Below are 19,202 nucleotides of genomic sequence, written 5' to 3' on the forward strand. Positions count from 1 at the left end.
TATTTAGCCTGTTCTGAGTTGTGGTCTGGGTTGACTCTATAAAGACCTTTCAATTAATCTGCTTTTTTTTTTACTTCTATTCACTCGGCTGACAAGCACAATGCTTCCATAGACTTTGACTGAGTCAATCAGTTTTAAAACCTTTAATAGCTTCAAAAAGGTTTTCATCCCCTATCTATATTAATGGGATCGCACTGTCAAGGGGCTGGCTTCACCCACACTTCTGAGGTGAGTGGTTGACAGGTGTGTTTAAATTCAGTTATTGTTATAAATTCAATCTCCTGCCTCATAAACATACCTAAAGTTGTGCATTTAAAAGGGTGATCCCACAAAGGTGAATGGAGAATCATCACTTTTATGGAGAACGATATAGGATTGCAAAGTGGTTGACCCCATTAAAATCTATGGGACGTTTAATTTGCCAGGCAGGTGAGTGTAAGTAAAAAGAAGGTGACACTAAGCATATACTGAAGGCCACACATCAACACTACCAATGTACGTGGGACACAATTTTTATGTTACATTTAGCGTTATTTTAGCACTTATATTGAATATGGGATTATAACGTAATCACCCCCACTTCGATATGAGTGGAGAAAATACTTAGTTTCTTAATCTCTCTTACTTATTTCCAAACATTGACACGTGTATTGTATTGTAATTGAATTAATATAGCGCTTACTACACCTAACGAGGCGTCGAGTGTATAAGGCGCTAGTTGTATATTGAGGTCCTCTAGGCACTAGGTCCAGGTCCTATTGCATTCCATTGGGCTATGTTTGTGGGCTGGGGCCCAGGTTTTTTATCACGTTACTGCGTTTATTCATTTGCCTTTATTAATGTTTGCATTGTGCTTCAATAGTGCCCCGCTCTGATGTACTCAACCATAGGCTTAAACTTGACCTCACAGTATCATCTCTAGCAGTGGGCGGAGCCGAGAGACTTCCGGGTCACTTCTGATTGGTTGGTGTTTACGTCATCGCGCTCGGCCGCGATGAGGTAAAGGAGTGGGCGTGGTGGGCGCGTGACGTCCCTCGGTTAGCGGCGGGAAGATGGCGGTGGCAGAGGCGGGAGCAGGCGGCGACGGGGACCAGGGAGCCGCGGCAGGGCCCGGCAGCACCAGCCTCTCCCTGCTCGCCGTCTTCGGGGAGCTGAACGGGGCTGACCGGCTGAAGGACGCGACCGTGCAGAAGCTGAGGAGAGGTGAGGGGGCGGGGCCGTGCCGGAGGGGCGTGGCTAGGCACCAAGCGAAAGAGCAACTCAAGGGGCAGGAGTGTGCTGGGCAAGAGCGCCTCAGGGACAGGATCATGTTGGACGTGCACTGATACAGAGCAGGAGCTATGGGGCAGGAGGTGCAGTGATACAGGGCAGGAGCTTAGGGGCAGGAGGTGCAGTGATACAGGGCAGAAGGTGCAGTGATGCAGGGCAGGAGGAAGAATCTGGGGCAGGAGAGTGATGGAGATGTAGTGATACAGGGCAGGAGGTTGAGTTTGGGGCAGGATCGTGATGGAGGTGCACTGTTACAGAGCAGGGGGTACAGTGATACAGGGCAGGAGGGGGAATCTGGGGCAGTAGAGTGCTGGAGGTGCAGTGATGCAGAGAAGGAGCTCTGGGGCAGGAGGTGCAGTGATACCGGGCAGGAGGAGGAGTCTGGGGCTGGAGTGTACTGGAGGTGCAGTGATCATGGGTAAGAGGAGCAGCTCTGGGGGAGGAACGTGCTGGAGGTGCAGTAATGCAGGGCAGGAGAGTGCTGGAGGTGCAATGATACAGGGCTGGAGCTCTGGGGCAGGAGTGTGCTGGAGGTGCAGTGATACAGGACAGGAGCTTCTTAGGGGCTTGATTGTGCTGGGGGTGCCTCGGTTACAGTGCAGGAGTGGTCTGGAGGTAGAGTGGTTATAGGACAGGAAGTAGTGCCCTGGGTTGGGAGTGTGAAGGAGGTACACTCATTAAGGGCTACATGAAGAGCCCTGGGGCAGAAGTCTGGCACAGAATGGCAAAGACCCTCGGGGTAAGAGTGGGTTAGAGTTAGTAATATATGGCAAGAGATGGCCGGGCTTAGAAGAACGAAGGCATTTGGGAGCTGTCGTATTCTGAAAGTACAGTGGTAGAGAGCAAGTGTGGTAAGGAGAATTGATTATGAGGGCCTGGGGGTGGAATATTGCAGTGGTGGAGATGTGGTGGCCATAGGATTAGGGGAAATTTGAGGACTGGTGTGACGTTAGGGGCAGGGTATGTGCAGAAGGCAAGTAGGCATGTGTTGGGAGGCATGGTAAATTAGTTTTGAATCTGTTTGAAGGGTTAAGGGGTTGTAAGACAAGGGGCTTTTGAAAAGATAATTTGCAAGCGATTTGGGGTCATGTAATGAAGCTATGTTTGTAGGAAAGGTTTTGCAGGAATGCTGTTGTGGGCATGGGACCTTGCATATGAGGACATGGAGTATGGGAGTCCAGCGTAGGCCCAGGAGGACTGGATCCACGCCTTGTTAATAGGGCAACCTTCCAACTATGTGCCAGTTATATTTAGTTGATGCTTGGACAGATAAGTGGCCATGGTTGAGTTCTGACATAATGTATTCGACCCCGCCTCCCGTTGGAGCATTTTAAGGTGGTTCGCACTTGCGGATGGGTGGGATAAACACATACCTGGTGTATTTGTCGATTTGCAGGTTCAGTTTGGGGTGATCTGTTGGCTAATGACATGTTTACTGCTGTCCACCTCGGCGAACCGTAGACGAATCCAAGGCTCGGTGGCTCCGCGGGGATGTGAACCTGGGGACCCATGGGTTGAGTCGTAATCTGTGCATGAGTCCACTGACCTGCCAGACCCTGTTAACCAGGGTGAACCATTGGGTGGGGGCTATAAATGAGGAGCTGCTGACGGGTGGAGCAGCAGTGATGCTCGGCTCTTGAGTGTCCCTGGGGGGGATAAGTCTTTCCCCCGCCTTGTTACTAGGATCAGGGTGTCTGGGGCTGCCCTCTGGAATCCCTCCCCGCCCTGTCTGCTTTCGTTTTCAGCCGCCGCGTGGTGCAGTGACGCCCTGCCCGGGCCGCCTCGGGGCACATCGTTCTCTTCCAATTAGCTCCTGTATTATTGTTGGAGAGGCATTAAAAGCAGTCCCAGAAACCACATGCGCCGGCAATTATTAAAACCACTTGTCACAAGTGAACGCCTAATTGGGTGCACACACGTCTGAACTTCCGCCTCTGTTCATCCTCTATAGAAAGCAGTGAGAGTAATGGGCCACGTGTGTTTAATACTTTGTAAAAACAAGTTTGTTTAAAGGTCACTGCAGCAGCCTCAGCCGTGCTTTTGTTTTTTTTTGCTATTTTCTTCGTGGAGTCGCTGTTCGAAGCCCAGGGCTCCTTGGCTAGGACAGCACAGGGTGGCGTTTCCCCGGTGCCCACCATTCCCCCTGCTCCCAGGGGTGCATATGTAATAACTCTGTATACATTGTTCAGTCTTTATGTCCGTCATGTAATGTCACGGTGCGCTGCAGCATACTGCGTGGAGCTTTCGACTTCCGCCAATGGCTGACATCACTCGCTGCCGCTCTGCCCTGTCAGAAGGATCACATCCTCACAGACATGGTCATTCCCATCAGTGCCAGGAACTACTATGACAATCTGTGCCTTTTGACCCCAGTCATAATGTTTCCTTTAGCTAATGTTTATTTTCATTTGAAGTCGTTCCCTGGCTTTCCAGCTGCTGGGCCATGACGCCTTAGGCCATCGTGGTCGCTGAGGACTCAGCAGAGCTCCAGGCCTGGGGCTGCCAGGAATGAGGTTTGAGGCTCTAGGCCATTGACAATGCCTCAACAGAGCTCTCCGTGCCAGGTGTGAGATTCTGGGCACTTGACTGCCTCAGCAGAGCTCTCCAGGCAAGGAGCTGCCAGGAATGAGGTTTGAGGCTCTGAGCCCTTGAATGCTTCTGGAGAGCTCTCCAGGCCATGGGCTGCCAGGAATGAGATTTGAGGCTCTGAGCCCTTGAATGCTGCTGCAGAGCTCTCCAGGCCAGGGGCTGCCAGGAGTGAGGTTTGAGGCTCTGGGCCCTAGACAATACCTCAGCAGAGCTCTCCATGCCAGGAGTGAGGTGTGAGATTCTGGGCCCTTGACTGCCTCTGCAGAGCTCTCCAGGCCAGGGGCTGCCAGGAATGAGGTTTGAGGCTCTGGGCCCTGGACAATACCTCAGCAGAGCTCTCCCTGCCAGGAGTGAGGTGTGATATTCTGGGCCCTTGACTGCCTCTGCAGAGCTCTCCAGGCCAGGGGCTGCCAGGAATGAGGTTTGAGGCTCTGGGCCCTAGACAATACCTCAGCAGAGCTCTCCCTGCCAGGAGTGAGGTGTGAGATTCTGGGCCCTTGACTGCCTCTGCAGAGCTCTCCAGGCCAGGGGCTGCCAGGAATGAGGTTTGAGGCTCTGGGCCCTAGACAATACCTCAGCAGAGCTCTCCATGCCAGGAGTGAGGTGTGAGATTCTGGGCCCTTGACTGCCTCTGCAGAGCTCTCCAGGCCAAGGGCTGCCAGGAGTGAGGTGTGAGATTCTGGGCCCTTGACTGCCTCTGCAGAGCTCTCCAGGCCAGGGGCTGCCAGGAATGAGGTTTGAGGCTCTGGGCCCTAGACAATACCTCAGCAGAGCTCTCCATGCCAGGAGTGAGGTGTGAGATTCTGGGCCCTTGACTGCCTCTGCAGACCTCTCCAGGCCAGGGGCTGCCAGGAGTGAGGTTTGAGGCTCTGAGCCCTTGACAATGCCTCAGCAGAGCTCTCCATGCCAGGGGCAGCAAGAGGTGAGGTCCAAGGGCTCTGGACCCTTGACAACGCCTCAGCAGAGCTCGGCATGCCAAGGGGTGAGTGTTGAGGGCTCTGGGCCCTTAACTGCCCCAGCAGAGCTCTCCAGGCCAGGGGCTGCAAGGGGTGAGGGTTGGAAACCTCTGGGCCCCTAGAAGGTCCTGCGGTGAGACTGTGCTCCTCGCATTACGAGCGCGCTCCAACCTGTAGTCCACACAGTATGCGGCACTTAGTGTTGAATAACCCTCCATCTGCCCACCAGGTCTGTTATGGCTGAATGTCTTTATTTATTAGAATTTCTCCAGAAGTCATATGACGTGTCTGTTTTTAGCATACACTGGCTCTTTTCACGCCAGTCCTTTTTACTGTTTTTCTAAGTTTACCTTCGGACACACTCCTTTTTAAAAACATTTTTTTTATTTTTTGTCTTGCTTTTTTTTTTTCTTCTCATGCGTTTGTAATGAAGGGTCAGAACATTTCGCCCATCCTGTAGCTGCACCACAACCTGCCTCTGTTCTTTTCCAGACAGACTCCAGAAGGTGCACTGTGTCCGAATGAGTTTCCCACCCAGGTGCTGCGAGTATGTTCTTGGTATGCTGTGCCCTGCTTGAGGGGCAAGGGGACCCGGGCGCCTGTGCCAAGGGTTGGCTCAGCTGCTGAGGGCAGATGCCGAGGGCAGATACTGGCCTGCTGCGATGCACTTTTAATGCTGCCTTTGGCACCGGCTCGTGCTCTGTTTTTATGAAGTCGTTATTGGCACCCATGTATCTTACCTTAATAGGAAATACAATGAGTGTTCCCTCGGCTCCGGCAGCTGTAGGGGCTTTTTGTAAAACTCGTCACTCCTTTCAGCCCGTTTTAAGTAAGGTTAAACACTGTGCGTTTCCAAAGCGCGCTCTGACAAGTTGGTGCTTCAGTTTTACTAAATCGCTTATGACTCTTCTGCTACAAGAAATGTGGACGTGTCTAACAGATGCCATGGTAGAGCATGCCCCACGATGCTAGAACAGTGCTGCTTGGCGCTACACAATTGTGGATGCTGTAATAAACCTGAAATGGAGGGGTTTTGGTTCCTTTCCCAAGAAACTGCCATCGTCCTCCTTCACTACGGTCTTCAGCTTGCTTACACCCTGTAATGCCAGTAAGGTTTCCAACCTGTGCAGCCTTAGCATTCATCAGCATGTACATCGCCTCAGATCTGTACATCTCTGCAGGTTTAGATTTTACTGCTTTTCTTTTAAGGCATGTCTGCCTCAACATTGTCTTTATTTTTTTAAAATTTTTTTACTGGTCCATGTGCTATCCCTCTGTTACCTGTCTGCATATCCTCAGCGATCTCAGGCTTCATGTGCACTCTATACACACATCTCTGTGGTGGCCATGTTACACCTTGCGCGTCTCTTGGGTGGTGCCGCTGGCCTAGTTACACCATGCTCGTCTCTTGGGTGGTGCCGCTGGCCTTTTTCTCTCATCCCCTAATTGTTAGCATCACTAGATGAGAGTACGACATCTGAAGATGCCGTTATAGTCCTGAGTGCCAATCACCCTGCAGGGAATGTTCCCCGTAGATAGCATACTAGTTGAGGGTAGGTTGTTAGCTGCCAGTTTCCCACTACAGTACCCAAATGGCTCTGGTGGTGGGCTGCTTGCGTGCTAAAAACCATCTCCACTTCAGGTTCTCCGTCCTTGTCTGCTTATTTGTGTACAATTTCCATTATCAGTCGTGCACGTGACCCCAGTCACTGTCATCGCCTCTTCAGTGTCATTCGAAGCACTACGAGCTGTGGTGTTTCAAGCTGCCACCCTCTGGCATGAAAGGGCTTCTTGTCCTGCACGGCCTGTCCCCCTGGCCTGTCTGTCTCTGGCACCCCACCGCCACTGGCTTGCTTTTCAAATTGCACAAGTAATGATTGAGCTCAGATGAGTTTATGTAGGTGATCATCGGCAACATCCCTGCTTGTCTCAGAGGTAGTGGGGAAGAGCTGTCGGGAAGAGAAAGCTCTGACGAGGCCACAGCACAGTCAGTGTAGCGAGGTGTTCTTGTGTAAAATGCCTTTGGTGGTCAGAGAGAGAGGCTTGATAATCCTGCAGGGCGCGCTTGCCCTGTGCAGCATCTGTCTCCAGCAGGCAGTTGATGGGTTGGTGGGAGAGTTTGCTAGTTCTAGTCTGTTGTGAGATTGCGTTTTTAAGCCGTGAGATCTCTTAGGTAGTGGCTGGTACCTGTCCTACGAAGTGTATGTGAATGGAAGGCGTTGGCACCACACAATGTTGTTGTATTCATTGGTTTTGTGTGTAACCCTTTGTACCAAGCTCATGCAGTTAGAGAACTATTAATAATCAAGTGTTACCTAGTTTAATAGCACCTCATTAACTGTCTTCTGAAGGATGGGGGCACCCTTCTGGGGGTCTAACGTAGTGAGTTTCGGATCGGTGAAGATGTTGGGAGTGGACTTAAACTCATTGAATGATCTGACCTGTTTTTGCATCTTAAAATATGCTTTAAGTCAGTCCTAGTGCTTAATTGGTCCATAATTACGTGTGCCAGTGAGTGCAGGGTGCATTAGTTGTGTTTAGGAACCATTCCTGGCACCTGTACTCACCTGTCTGAGCTCACCCTATCGGGTGCTCTCTGCACACCCACTGACGGAGGACTAGCAGACTGGGGATGATGAAGTACAAAAAAGTTTTTAAAAATAAGCCAAAAAGCCTCCTCTGTCCATGGACCTGGCCTCTGGAACGACTTCCCTGTGTTAATTAGGACTGCACCAGTTTAGGAAAGGACAGAAGACCAACGTAATGGTACAGTAGAACAGTCCACTTTCAAGCTTGAAGACAAACTACTCGTAAAATCCCACCTCAACCGTGTTTTAGATCCTGCACTACTTTTTAAATGCGATGAAAAATATATATTTATAGAGCGTACTAATACCCAAGGGTGTCTAGGCGCTGAGGCTTGGAGGAAAGAGTGACACAAGTAGAACAAGCAGCCCATCAACACAATAGCTCATACATTAATAGGCAGAGTTTCAAGAGCTGTGCTGAAGGAGAGCAAGTCTGACTTCATTTTAAGGTCAATAGGCAGGGGATTCCATAATCTGGACGTGTAGGTGACGAAACGTATTCCACCCCAGTTTGCTTTCCTGACCTTGAGGATAACAAAAGAATAAGCTGTGGAAAAGCACAAAGATCTGCCAGGAACTTATCTTTGTTTCAAGTTCTGCGGTCCCGAGTCATGGAGGGCTTTAAAAGAAATACAAAGGGCTCTAAATTCAATCCTTCTCCTAACCGGAAGCGTGGAAGTGCCCATGATACAGATTCGTGTTTAGGAATAGCCAAAAGTAGCAGGGCAGTCGCATTTTGTAAAATCTGCAGTGTGTTGAAAAACTGTTTCAGAATATTGGTACAAAGAGCTCTACAATATTTGATTTTCGACAGAATGAGAGCGGAGATCACCGCCTCCTTCAGATCTGGGGGAATGTAGGAAAGGATTTTCCTAAAGGTGTAAAGCATGTGAAAGCCTGATGAGGTGATGGAATTCACAAAACCTTCAAGAGTTGATTTTCGAAGTAGAACCCAAGATTCTTAACTTTAGGACTTGGTGTGAGCATCTCCCAGTTCCTGTCGCTACCACATAGAATGCCAGAATGATGTGTTGGACCCGAAAAGCCGAACCTTGGTTTCAGCAGAGGTCAATTTGAGGCAGATGCCAGAAATCCAATTCCCTATTTGGAGCATGCAGTTTAAAGTTAGGGCTGTATCGTTAGAATTGCTAGCTACTGACACCACGATTTGGGTATCAGCGTAGGACACCACTTAAACTGTGAGCTCTTAGAAGGTTGGCCATGGTAGTCACATACAAGTTAAACAAGCATTGGCATAGCCAATAGGTCTCGCCTTTGGGACCTTATAAGTGTTTAGCCATGCAATAGTTGCATAAACTAAATACTTATAAGGTCCCAAAAGCGAGACCTATTGGCTATGCAAAGCGGCCCTGCGACCCCGAAAGTGAAAGTGATCACGATAAAACATCAAAGCGGCCGCGAAAGTGAAAGTATTCGCGGTAAAGCCCGCGCACATGCACTGTAGCTCTAGGCTGGCCTGGTAGCACTTTTTGGAGCCCTCTCAATAAGTCTCGCCAGACCAGCTCATGCGCTGGGTCAGGCGAGACCTAAAAAGGGTCAGACTCAAAGAAGATCCTTGAGGGACCCCACAAGGTAAGGCACTTTTCACTAGGTATGTGAGATGTATATGCCATGTATCTACATCTGAATCCGACTTTTGGGTAGGTGAGTGCTAGGCAGTGTATAATAAGTTTAAGTACCACAAGGGGTCCCCCCCCACCCCCCCCAATCAACCACTATTGAAAGAGTACCCCAGGGATGCTGATGTCCAAGAAGGTGAGAGAGAGCACATCTAGACGTAAGACAATGGATGGTGGCCTCTGCAGATATTTGGCATGTGCATCTTGAAAACTGCCTGCCTTTGACGGCCCTTGCCTTAAGGTTTTTGGGCTAGCCTCTCCCTGTGTCACTGATCGGACTTGTTATGTACATTTCCAACATTACTGGAGTTAGTTAAAACTTACCATTAATTGTCTGCAAATGTCCAGGCTAGACTCATTACGGATACTTTCCAGGGTTTAGTCCCCCTAGAAAGCCCCTACACACAGCCTGATTTTAGAAAGTAACCCAGCTCAGCAGAACATGATTCAGATTTCACTTCGCAGAGTATCGGTGTATTTATAGGAACCAAGTGTGCAAACAGCAGCCACGCGGTCCACTGCGAGATAGAGATAGAACTGGTGCTAGAAGCAAGTGTGCAAACAGCAGCCACGCGCACTATTGCTAGGTAGCGACAGAACCGGTGCTAGAAGCAAGTGTACGAACGGCAGCCACGTGCGCCACTGCTAGATAGCGACAGAACCGGTGCTAGAAGCAAGTGTGCGAACAGCAGCCACGCAGGTCACTGCTAGATAGCGACAGAACCGGTGCTAGAAGCAAGTGTGCGAACAGCAGCCACGCGCACCATTGCTAGATAGCGACAGAACCGGTGCTAGAAGCAAGTGTACAAACAGCAGCCATGTGCGCCACTGCTAGATAGCGACAGAATCGGTGCTAGAAGCAAGTGTGCGAACAGCAGCCACACGCACCATTGCTAGATAGCGACAGAACCGGTGCTAGAAGCAAGTGTACGAACAGCAGCCACTCGCACCATTGCTAGATAGCGACAGAATCGTTGCTAGAAGCAAGTGTGCGAACAGCAGCCACACGCACCATTGCTAGATAGCGACAGAACCGGTGCTAGAAGCAAGTGTACGAACAGCAGCCACACGCACCATTGCTAGATAGCGACAGAACTGGTGCTAGAAGCAAGTGTACGAACAGCAGCCACACGCACCATTGCTAGATAGCGACAGAACTGGTGCTAGAAGCAAGTGTACGAACAGCAGCCACGCGCACCATTGCTAGATAGCGACAGAACCGGTGCTAGAAGCAAGTGTACGAACAGCAGCCACTCGCACCATTGCTAGATAGCGACAGAATCGTTGCTAGAAGCAAGTGTGCGAACAGCAGCCACACGCACCATTGCTAGATAGCGACAGAACCGGTGCTAGAAGCAAGTGTACGAACAGCAGCCACACGCACCATTGCTAGATAGCGACAGAACCGGTGCTAGAAGCAAGTGTACGAACAGCAGCCACACGCACCATTGCTAGATAGCGACAGAACTGGTGCTAGAAGCAAGTGTACGAACAGCAGCCACGCGCACCATTGCTAGATGGCGACAGAATCGGTGCTAGAAGCAAGTGTGCGAACAGCAGCCACACGCACCATTGCTAGATAGCGACAGAACCGGTGCTAGAAGCAAGTGTGCGAACAGCAGCCACACGCACCATTGCTAGATAGCGACAGAACTGGTGCTAGAAGCAAGTGTACGAACAGCAGCCACGCGCACCATTGCTAGATGGCGACAGAATCGGTGCTAGAAGCAAGTGTGCGAACAGCAGCCACACGCACCATTGCTAGATAGCGACAGAACCGGTGCTAGAAGCAAGTGTACGAACAGCAGCCACACGCACCATTGCTAGATAGCGACAGAACTGGTGCTAGAAGCAAGTGTACGAACAGCAGCCACGCGCACCATTGCTAGATAGCGACAGAATCGGTGCTAGAAGCAAGTGTGCGAACAGCAGCCACACGCACCATTGCTAGATAGCGACAGAACCGGTGCTAGAAGCAAGTGTGCACCTCACAACGGTGGGAGTCAACGTTTTTAAAGCCCTGCCCTACCGTTTAAATAAGGAGAAAAAAAAACTTCCTCTTCCAGAATTTTCCACAAGTCGTTTTCAATGTGTAATCCTATTTGAGGCCCCTTTTAAAAATGGAATCGAACACATGATTGCCAGACCTACTATTCAGGTCAGCCAGTCCGTACTAAAGTATAAATGTTTCTACTGTGTGATAATCAGAAGGGGGGGGGGAGGGGTTTGAGGAATATTTGGAGCCTCTTCCCATTTGACATCGATTCCCAGTCAGGATATAAATGACAGAATGGCTAACTGATGCTAATTTTCGCTTAAATCAAATCTTTTACCGGCAAACCCCACCACCCACCCTGTGTGGAACCTGTGAGTAAAGTCTGCACTCCACCCACCGTCTCTGGGAAGAGGGTTTTATCACGCCTGAGGGTCATCACCGCTTTAACTCCCCGAGTGTCTCAGAAGTGGATAAGAGTTGAAGGCTAAGTTGGAAAACTGCTCTGCCATCGTTTTTTTTTTAACCTCATTTAATTCTGGACTCCAGTGGGGCTGACGTTTTGCAGGAGACCCGACCTAACGGTTGAGGTTCTCTTTGGTTGTTTTGTAAGGTGTGTGTGCACTGCACTGTTTGGTCAAAAATCTCATTAACCTGTCTTTCTGCAGACGCAAGTGTGTGTCTCTATAGCAATCCCTTATTGTTGTGGGGGCCTGGTGTCAAAGGCAGCGTGGCATGTAGAGGGTTTGATGTAAGTTCCAGAAAGAGTACAACAAATTTAACATGCCCTCAGTCTCTTGAAACATGGGGTTTGAAACGTTTGTTTTTCGACAATCCCAGTCAAACATGTTATATTTTGAAGTACAAATCCTTTGTTTATACTCCCATTATCTACAGTTCGCTGCAAAAACTCAAAGGTAGTTATGGGTCCACCAAACCAAAAAGCCCTGAAATTCGAAGCTATGATGTACAATGCACACCAGAAAACAAGTTGCCATGTTTTCCTTTTTTTATTTAAATAAACATAGGTCATAGACCTGGCCGGGAGTGGTGTGGTTTATGCCGAGCCTTGTGTACCACATACCAAAATAGCTCAACCTTGGAGCCTTTAGGCATGGTTTTTGTGAACTGTGCCAGCCATTAGCTGTTATGTTTCAGTGAGGGCAATTTTTATTGTTTTGCTTTGACTGGTCATGTATGACTTTGGGCTGTGTAGCAGGTGGTAGCTGCAGCACTTGAACCTACCTGCAGGCCTGTCTGCCGCTATGCAAACACAAGGAGATGATGGGCGGAGCGCTGAAACTTCTCGGACACTGCAGGGTATGTCCAGGCGTGGGTCCCTTGCTCACTTTGCCACTGGATTTAAGGTAGCCTGGCTGATGAGGGCTGTTAGCACGAAACCGGTCCCAGGTAGCTTGTTTCTGGTCCAGGGAAGACATGCCTTGGCAGTTCGGGCCCGACTGTTCCCAAGAGGCACAGCGTCAAGACTGATTTGCAAATAGCTGTATCTCAACTGGGGTGGCGAAGTGAGCTACAGAACAATGATGGATTCAACCCAGATCTGTGACTGGGGATGAGTGTCTGAAAAGTTTCAGCGCTCTGTCCTACTCCTTGTACTTGCTCTGTCTAATGATATGCACACGGTCGGCCATTTTCAGCATGCGATGGCTGCAGGCCCTGCTCTGTCTTTGGGACTCTTCGCCTTCATATTTATTACCTCTCTATCTGCACAAAATCTGATATTCACACACCGGGCTTCATGTGCTCACCTCCGATTGTCATAGATATCCTGAAGCCGCACCAGTGTTTGATCACCCCCTCCCCTGAGGACATCCCAACAGGCGATAAATAAATATACCTGTCATTTATTTATGTATTTTATATATAACGTTGTGTATAGCGCGAACATGACCCTAGTGGGTATCGGAACGCTTTACATGACGAGAAGTAGTGTAACAGTTGGTCTGGATAACTGGAAACGTGTGAGAACCAAACAAATCATAAAAGATTGGTCTTGAATAAAGACAGAAATAGGAAGGTCAATCCCCATAAGAGTTTGCTGGCTATACATTTTCAATGTGGCCGATATATTGTCTTAAGGTAAAAACTTTGTCAGACTTTTTTGAAGGAGGAGGTAGAGGAGATTAGGCAAACATCCAGTGGTAGAGAGTTCCATATCTTGGGTGCAATAACCGAGAATGCTCTGGCACCTGTTTTTCTTTCTGTGAGTTCCTTGGGGTTTCAGAAGCAAGGTGAGCGCACTTTATGAGGATCTGTTGCCATCTGCTTTTGAGCCAGGTAAATGGTGGTATTAAGCTGTAACGCTTTATGCGTCCTGCTGGCAATTTTCAGCTGGATTCTTGCTTCGTACGGTAGCCAGTGTAATGATTTTAGAGCCGGTGAGATGTGTGGGTTTCTTTTTGTTCCGAGGACCAGTCTGGCTGCAGCACTGAGTGATGCTCTTAGGGGGGCCAATTTGTATCGAGGTAAGCCGCATAGTGTGGCACTACCATAATCCAGTCTGGGTAATACTAGGCCTGTGACTGCTTGTTTTAGGTCGTCATGTGGTGAATGGGGGTTTAAGTTTCCGCAGAATGCTCAGTTGATAGTTTGCTCCTTTGGTGGCTGCATTAATGTGATGTTTGCCTAATGTAATACCTAAGGATCTTGCAGAGTCTATGACGTGGGGCGTGCATTTTGAGGGCTGTAAGATGTTTCAACCAAAGATCAATCTTGGGGCTGTGATTCGGTGGAGGGATGAGAAGAAATTCTGTTTTGGCAGCGTTGAGTTTGAGATCCAGAGATGTGTATTTTGTAAGATGCAATTGAGACATAATGCCTTCTTGGGGGCACTATTTTGAGCTACAGCTGAGTGTCATCAGCGTACTTATGGTATTGGATGTTAGAACATTTTAGGAGGTAAGCCGGTGGTTCCAGGAATATGTTAAAGAAAGTGTAACGCCAAGAGTGATCGCATGGGACTTAGAGATTGATTCATTTTGACTCTTAGGGATCTGTTTTGGAGGAATGAGGAGAACCATTGTAATACGACCCCTGATAAAACCCATCCTTTGTTCCAGTAAGTTCAATAGATTATCAGGTTTGACAGTGTCAAAGGCAGATGTTAAATCAAGCAATATTAGTAGGCATGATTAATTTTGATCCAGCATTTTTAGTCATCTACCATATGAGCAAGTGCAGATGCAGTGTTGTGATTTTGACGGAAGCCTGATTGGGGTTGGTCGAGGAGTTGATAGTTGTCTATGTGGTTGCAGAGTTGACTCTGAACGCATTTTGTTAAGAGCTTTGCCAGGGTAGAGATGTTGGAGATGGGTTGCTAGTTGTTGGGATCAGGGCAGTCTGCCATAGTATTTTTTTTTTTAAATGGGTCAGGGCTCGAAATGGTCCTAGTCCTGCAGGTCTAGTACCTTGAAAAATATCCTTGACCTAACTGCAACCTACTTGACCTCCGTCTCTGAAAGCGAGCAAATGTGACAAGTTAACAAGATTTAAAGGCATCTTTATTGCTCATTCACTTTGTGAGCAATAGAAATGCCTTTAAATCTTGTTATCTTGTCACATTTGCTCCGTTTTTAGGTCTCGGCTAGCGAAGGCTGCGCTTGCGCAGTCTCGCTCACGAGATTTAATGTTTTCAGAAGTGGGGCTTTAACCGGCCCCTCTTCTTCCCTCTTCTCCATTGGCTGACTTCTTAAATGCTGGTCAGCCATTGGAGAAGAGCTTTGTCTCGCCAAACAAACGTCTTTTTCGGATTTGTGTGCTTGTTTTTTCGATTCTTTCTCTTTTTAAAGCCCCTCCCCTTTTACACTGGTTTTTTACATGTCTTGTTTCTTAGGGTCACGCCCTTGCTTTGGATTGGGCAACGTCAATATTTATTTAAAACTATGTTCTCATTGGTCTGCAGCAATTTTTGTTACCGCCCTGTGGCTTTTTTTCACACTCCCATAAGACAGCGAGTCTACGGGATGTCTTGCTCACGCTGCTTACACGTGCCAGTCGGCTCTCTGATTGGTTGGCAACTACCAAATAAGCACTGTGATTGGTGGACCTTGTCAACCAATCGGAGCCTACTGGCGCGTGCAGGCAGCATGAGCAAGACACGCTGTAGACTCGCTGTCCCAAGGGCGTGTCGATCTTCATCCTTCGGTTTCACATCATGCAGTCTTGTAGGTCTCGATTCTCCACTCCTGAGATTGTAGCGTAACATGAGCCCCTTGCTCAGGCGCTTAGGCCTCGATAGCGGCAGCAGTAAATTGAACCGGAGGTATCTCTGAAGCTAAACTGACACGACAGGTAATGCGACTGGATGGCGTATCTGCCCTGAGAGCAATACGGGCCTAATGCTAACTCTGACTGCCTGCCTGGATGAATCTAACCGGGCCCGCAAGGTGCCTCGGAGGTGCGGCCCTAGCAGAGAAACGACGTCTGGAGATCCTCCCTGGAGCCCCAGGAAACAGTGGACTCTTCGGCGTCCTGCTCTGTTCCCTGGGATTAACTGCTGCCACTTCCATGTTGCCCCCCCCCCAACTGCTTCTCGACTACCTTCCCCTGGGTGGAATGTGTGGTGCGATGCAGGCATTTGCCCCCCCCTCCCCCATCGGCTGGCCTCCTCGAGTAGATTATCTGCTTGCTTGCCCATAGACCGCTGCTTCGGTGTGTCTGTGCACGCTGTGCTCGGTGCTACAGCCCGTCTCTGCTCGCTGTGCTCCCGGTGAAGAGTGCGGTGTGAGCTTGCCTCTCTCACACTTGAGACGGCTCTACCCCCGGCAGAAGCGCCAAGTCTGGGAGTGACATCTCGCTCTACTCCCCACCCCTTGGCGGCGGTGCCAGCTCCCTGCAGCTCCAGCTGATAAGATCAGAGCCCTGCGGAGAGCTTAGCAGTAAGGCAGGGGCGCAGAACAAGGCACCCGGGACACCTCGCCACACCACCCCAGCGCAGAGGGGGTTGTCTGCCACCATCACTTTTCTCATGCTCCGTTTCCTTCACTTTACCACTACCTTTACTTTACCTTGATCCGTTCACTCCTCCACCTGTGTTTGCTTCATATCTGCCCTCCACCTATGTGCCTACATTCCTCACCCTGTACTATCTCTACTCCACGTGCAACCCCGCTCCACCTGAGTGCCCTCACCTGTGCCATACGCCCCCTCACCAGCACGTCTCGTCTACTACACCGGTATTCCTGCGCCACCCGTACCTTCCCGCTCCTCAACCTGTGCCCTAGCCTCTACTCCGACTATCCCCCTGATTTACATGTTCCCGCCCACCGGCACTCTCCTCTACTCCTGCACACTCCATCCCTCCACCTGCACCTGCTCACTGCACCCCTACATCTCTCCACCTGCTTCCTTCTGCCTCCCAACAGGTGAATCCCTTCTACTCCACCTGTAACCCTGCTCCGTCTGAAGCCCCTCTTCTCCTCCACACTCCACTCCTCCATCTGTTCCCTTCTGCCTCTAAACAGGCACATCCTCTACTCCACCTGGGACTCTCCTCCACCTGAAGCCCCTCCTCTCTCCCACCTCCAGCTCCCGCTCTACCCCTCCGGCACCAGTTACCCTCACCTTAGCTCTCCTCCCTCCACTGTTCTTCTCTCTCTTTGCCCACCTAGTTTCCCTCCTCCATCTGCACTGCAATACTTTCTCTCCAGCTGCACTCTCTCCATTCTCTCGGTTTTCACTTGCACACATTCGCAGAGCTTATTTCTCTCCATATGTTCCCATACCAGGCGCTTCATGCAGTTTGGTGCTTACTTTCCGTCCATATTAAACAATAGTAAATGTTTCAGCACACAGGCTAATATGCTGCATTGCTAAATACATATATGGTCCCAAAGGCGAGACCGATGCATTGCAAATGCTTGTTAAAGAGAGGACAAAAGCTAGTATGTTTTCCTACTCGCCAGAAAGGGCGAGTAGGACTTAAAAATAGCTTGTCTTCCTTAATTCTACCTTGCAAATGCGAGTGGATTTGTCGAGCCCTGTGGGTGTTACTTGTCGTCATTTTTGGCAGTCGGGGATAGTGCCTTGATGTAGTGAGCCATTTGCAATCTTGGTCCATAGAGGGAGAACACAGGTTTTGATCTCATTAAGTATGCTTGGAGGTAGAGGGTCTGTGAAGTGGTTAGATGGAAGAAAGAATGGTGTACATGTCATGTTCACTGATTGGGGAGAATGTGTCCCAAGAGTCACTGTTTTTGGAGGGGGCCCAGGATGTTTCATCCTCTTCCGTGAGGTAGTAGATTCATGCACACTTGGCCCTCCTCCTTTAAATGTGTGCGCTTAATAGATCAGCCCAAAACTTGACATAACAGAAATCCAGTTCTTTTAAACGTATGCCAACATGTGTGCAGATCTGTCTCATAATGCCAAAAGTAGCACATGGGTGTGCTTTTTTTTTTTTTTTTTTTTTTAACCCCTTCGGTGCTCATGACGGAATGGTTCCGTCATGACCACACCCGCGCAAGATTCCGTCAGCACAGCGGCGGAATCTGCGCAGCATCGAAGGGGTTAACTGTGCTTTCATTTGTGGATATACGCCCATTTGAAAATGTTAAGAGGAGGCATGTGATGTTTTCCAAATGGTGCTAAATTTATAAACCCAAAAAATTCATATCTCTAAAGACAATTGTGTTAACTCCTTCAAACCCACCCAGAACCTTTTCCAAATGTTAATATATCAAACTACTGAACAGATTTACAGCAAACCAAGAAAAGCGCGTGCTGTGAATAAAGTTCTACTCATGACAACGTTGTCATAAACTCATTTGGCAAAAAAATTTCTGAAAGTGCAAACTAAATCTCCTAGAAGAGCTAAAAAGTGGAGGTTTTTTCCTTGCATGTATGTTTGCTGTCTGGGCCAAGTGAGTGGCAAAGGCGTCGCAGATCCACCCAGGAGGTCAGAAGTTCTGAGCAAATGGGGGTGGGGGGAATACATCTTTCCAATGTAAAGGGTGACTGATATATACGCCCAAAGCCACCGCCCTCCTCGGCCCAATTTTTAAATGAAAATTCATTGAATGGGCTTTGAGTTTTGGTCCAGATTTTCTCTGGGAAGTCATCCTTGCATGCCATCTGGGGAAGTAAGCTATGTTTTGACACAGTTTTACATTACTGTAGTATTGATATGCAATATGACAGTCTAACATGTAAAGTGTCCACATAAAAAAAAAATGGATTGGCCATGTCTGTGGGGGGATGCATGAATATCTGTTTGGAACTTATGCCGTTTTACATTCAGGTTCGTCTCCACGTTGTCTTTTCTTTTAGTTCTTGCCTGGGACACATGTTGTCCTGTGCCTTATGGGACCTACCGCTTGCCTGTGGAAGTGCGCCTCCTTTTAACTACCCATGCTTATGCGGGCGCAGCCCAGATCTTGGCAGGTGTGATGGGACCTCGAACCTGAGGTTGTCTTCACCACTCCCAGCTTGGCTTAAAGCTACAATCGTTTTAGGAGCTTGCACATTGCAGCAGTTTCATGCCGAGTGCTAGCCCCTGGAGCGGGAGAATGTCTCCTGTTTGTCAAATGTTCGCGTGCAGCTCCTCATCCTCCGTTCTATTACTAGTGAAGGTTGCCCTCCTGTGGGGGCTCTGTACCCTGTTCACCACCACCTTTTAATGTAGTGGATTTCCCTGTCTGACGCATTTCCCAGGATATCCTCTAGGCGCTTCTGACATCTGGGAATGAGAGGACTGCGTCAGGCCTCATGATTGTGACTTGGTCCTACGACAGACCTCATGATTGTGACTTGGTCCTATGACTCCAGCAGAGAACAAGGAACAGCTGATGGTGCCGACAGGAGGAGTATTCTGTAGGAAGTTTATTAGGTGGCAAGAATAAAATGTGAAAACAAGGTACTAGGTGAAACGAGCTACTTTTCAGCCCTGTTTTAACTCTGCTTTTTTTTTTGTCCTCCCTCTCTACTCAGGGATCCAGTCTTGGGATGTTGACCACGTGACTTGCGGCCTAGATGAGCAGCTCAAGTTGTTTGTCTCGAGACATTCTGCGACCTTCTCCATGGCTGAGAAAGGTAAGCCCTGAGCAGGGAAACTGGTGCGTCAGGGTGAATATTACTTGAGTTTGGTTAGAGTCGAAATAATACTTTGGGAGGTGGAAAGTTGTCTTCAAGGTTAGCGCGGTTCTTCCCT

At 49.1% G+C, this 19,202-nt stretch overlaps 1 protein-coding gene across 1 annotated transcript in view; it reads left to right on the forward strand.

The window, feature by feature from the left end:
- The first annotated feature begins 1,014 nt into the window (after nt 1–1,014).
- Nucleotides 1,015–19,202, forward strand: part of MAP1S (microtubule associated protein 1S) — a 65,155-nt gene continuing 46,967 nt past the window's right edge. Inside the window, exons 1-2 of the mRNA XM_085639002.1 lie at nt 1,015–1,203; nt 18,983–19,084. Of these exons, the coding sequence (XP_085495128.1) occupies nt 1,053–1,203; nt 18,983–19,084 (253 nt within the window). The 5' untranslated portion in view covers nt 1,015–1,052. The remainder of the gene's footprint in view (nt 1,204–18,982; nt 19,085–19,202) is intronic.

Source organism: Triturus cristatus, chromosome 12 (assembly GCF_964204655.1).
Source record: "Triturus cristatus chromosome 12, aTriCri1.1, whole genome shotgun sequence".
NCBI lineage: Eukaryota > Metazoa > Chordata > Amphibia > Caudata > Salamandridae > Triturus > Triturus cristatus.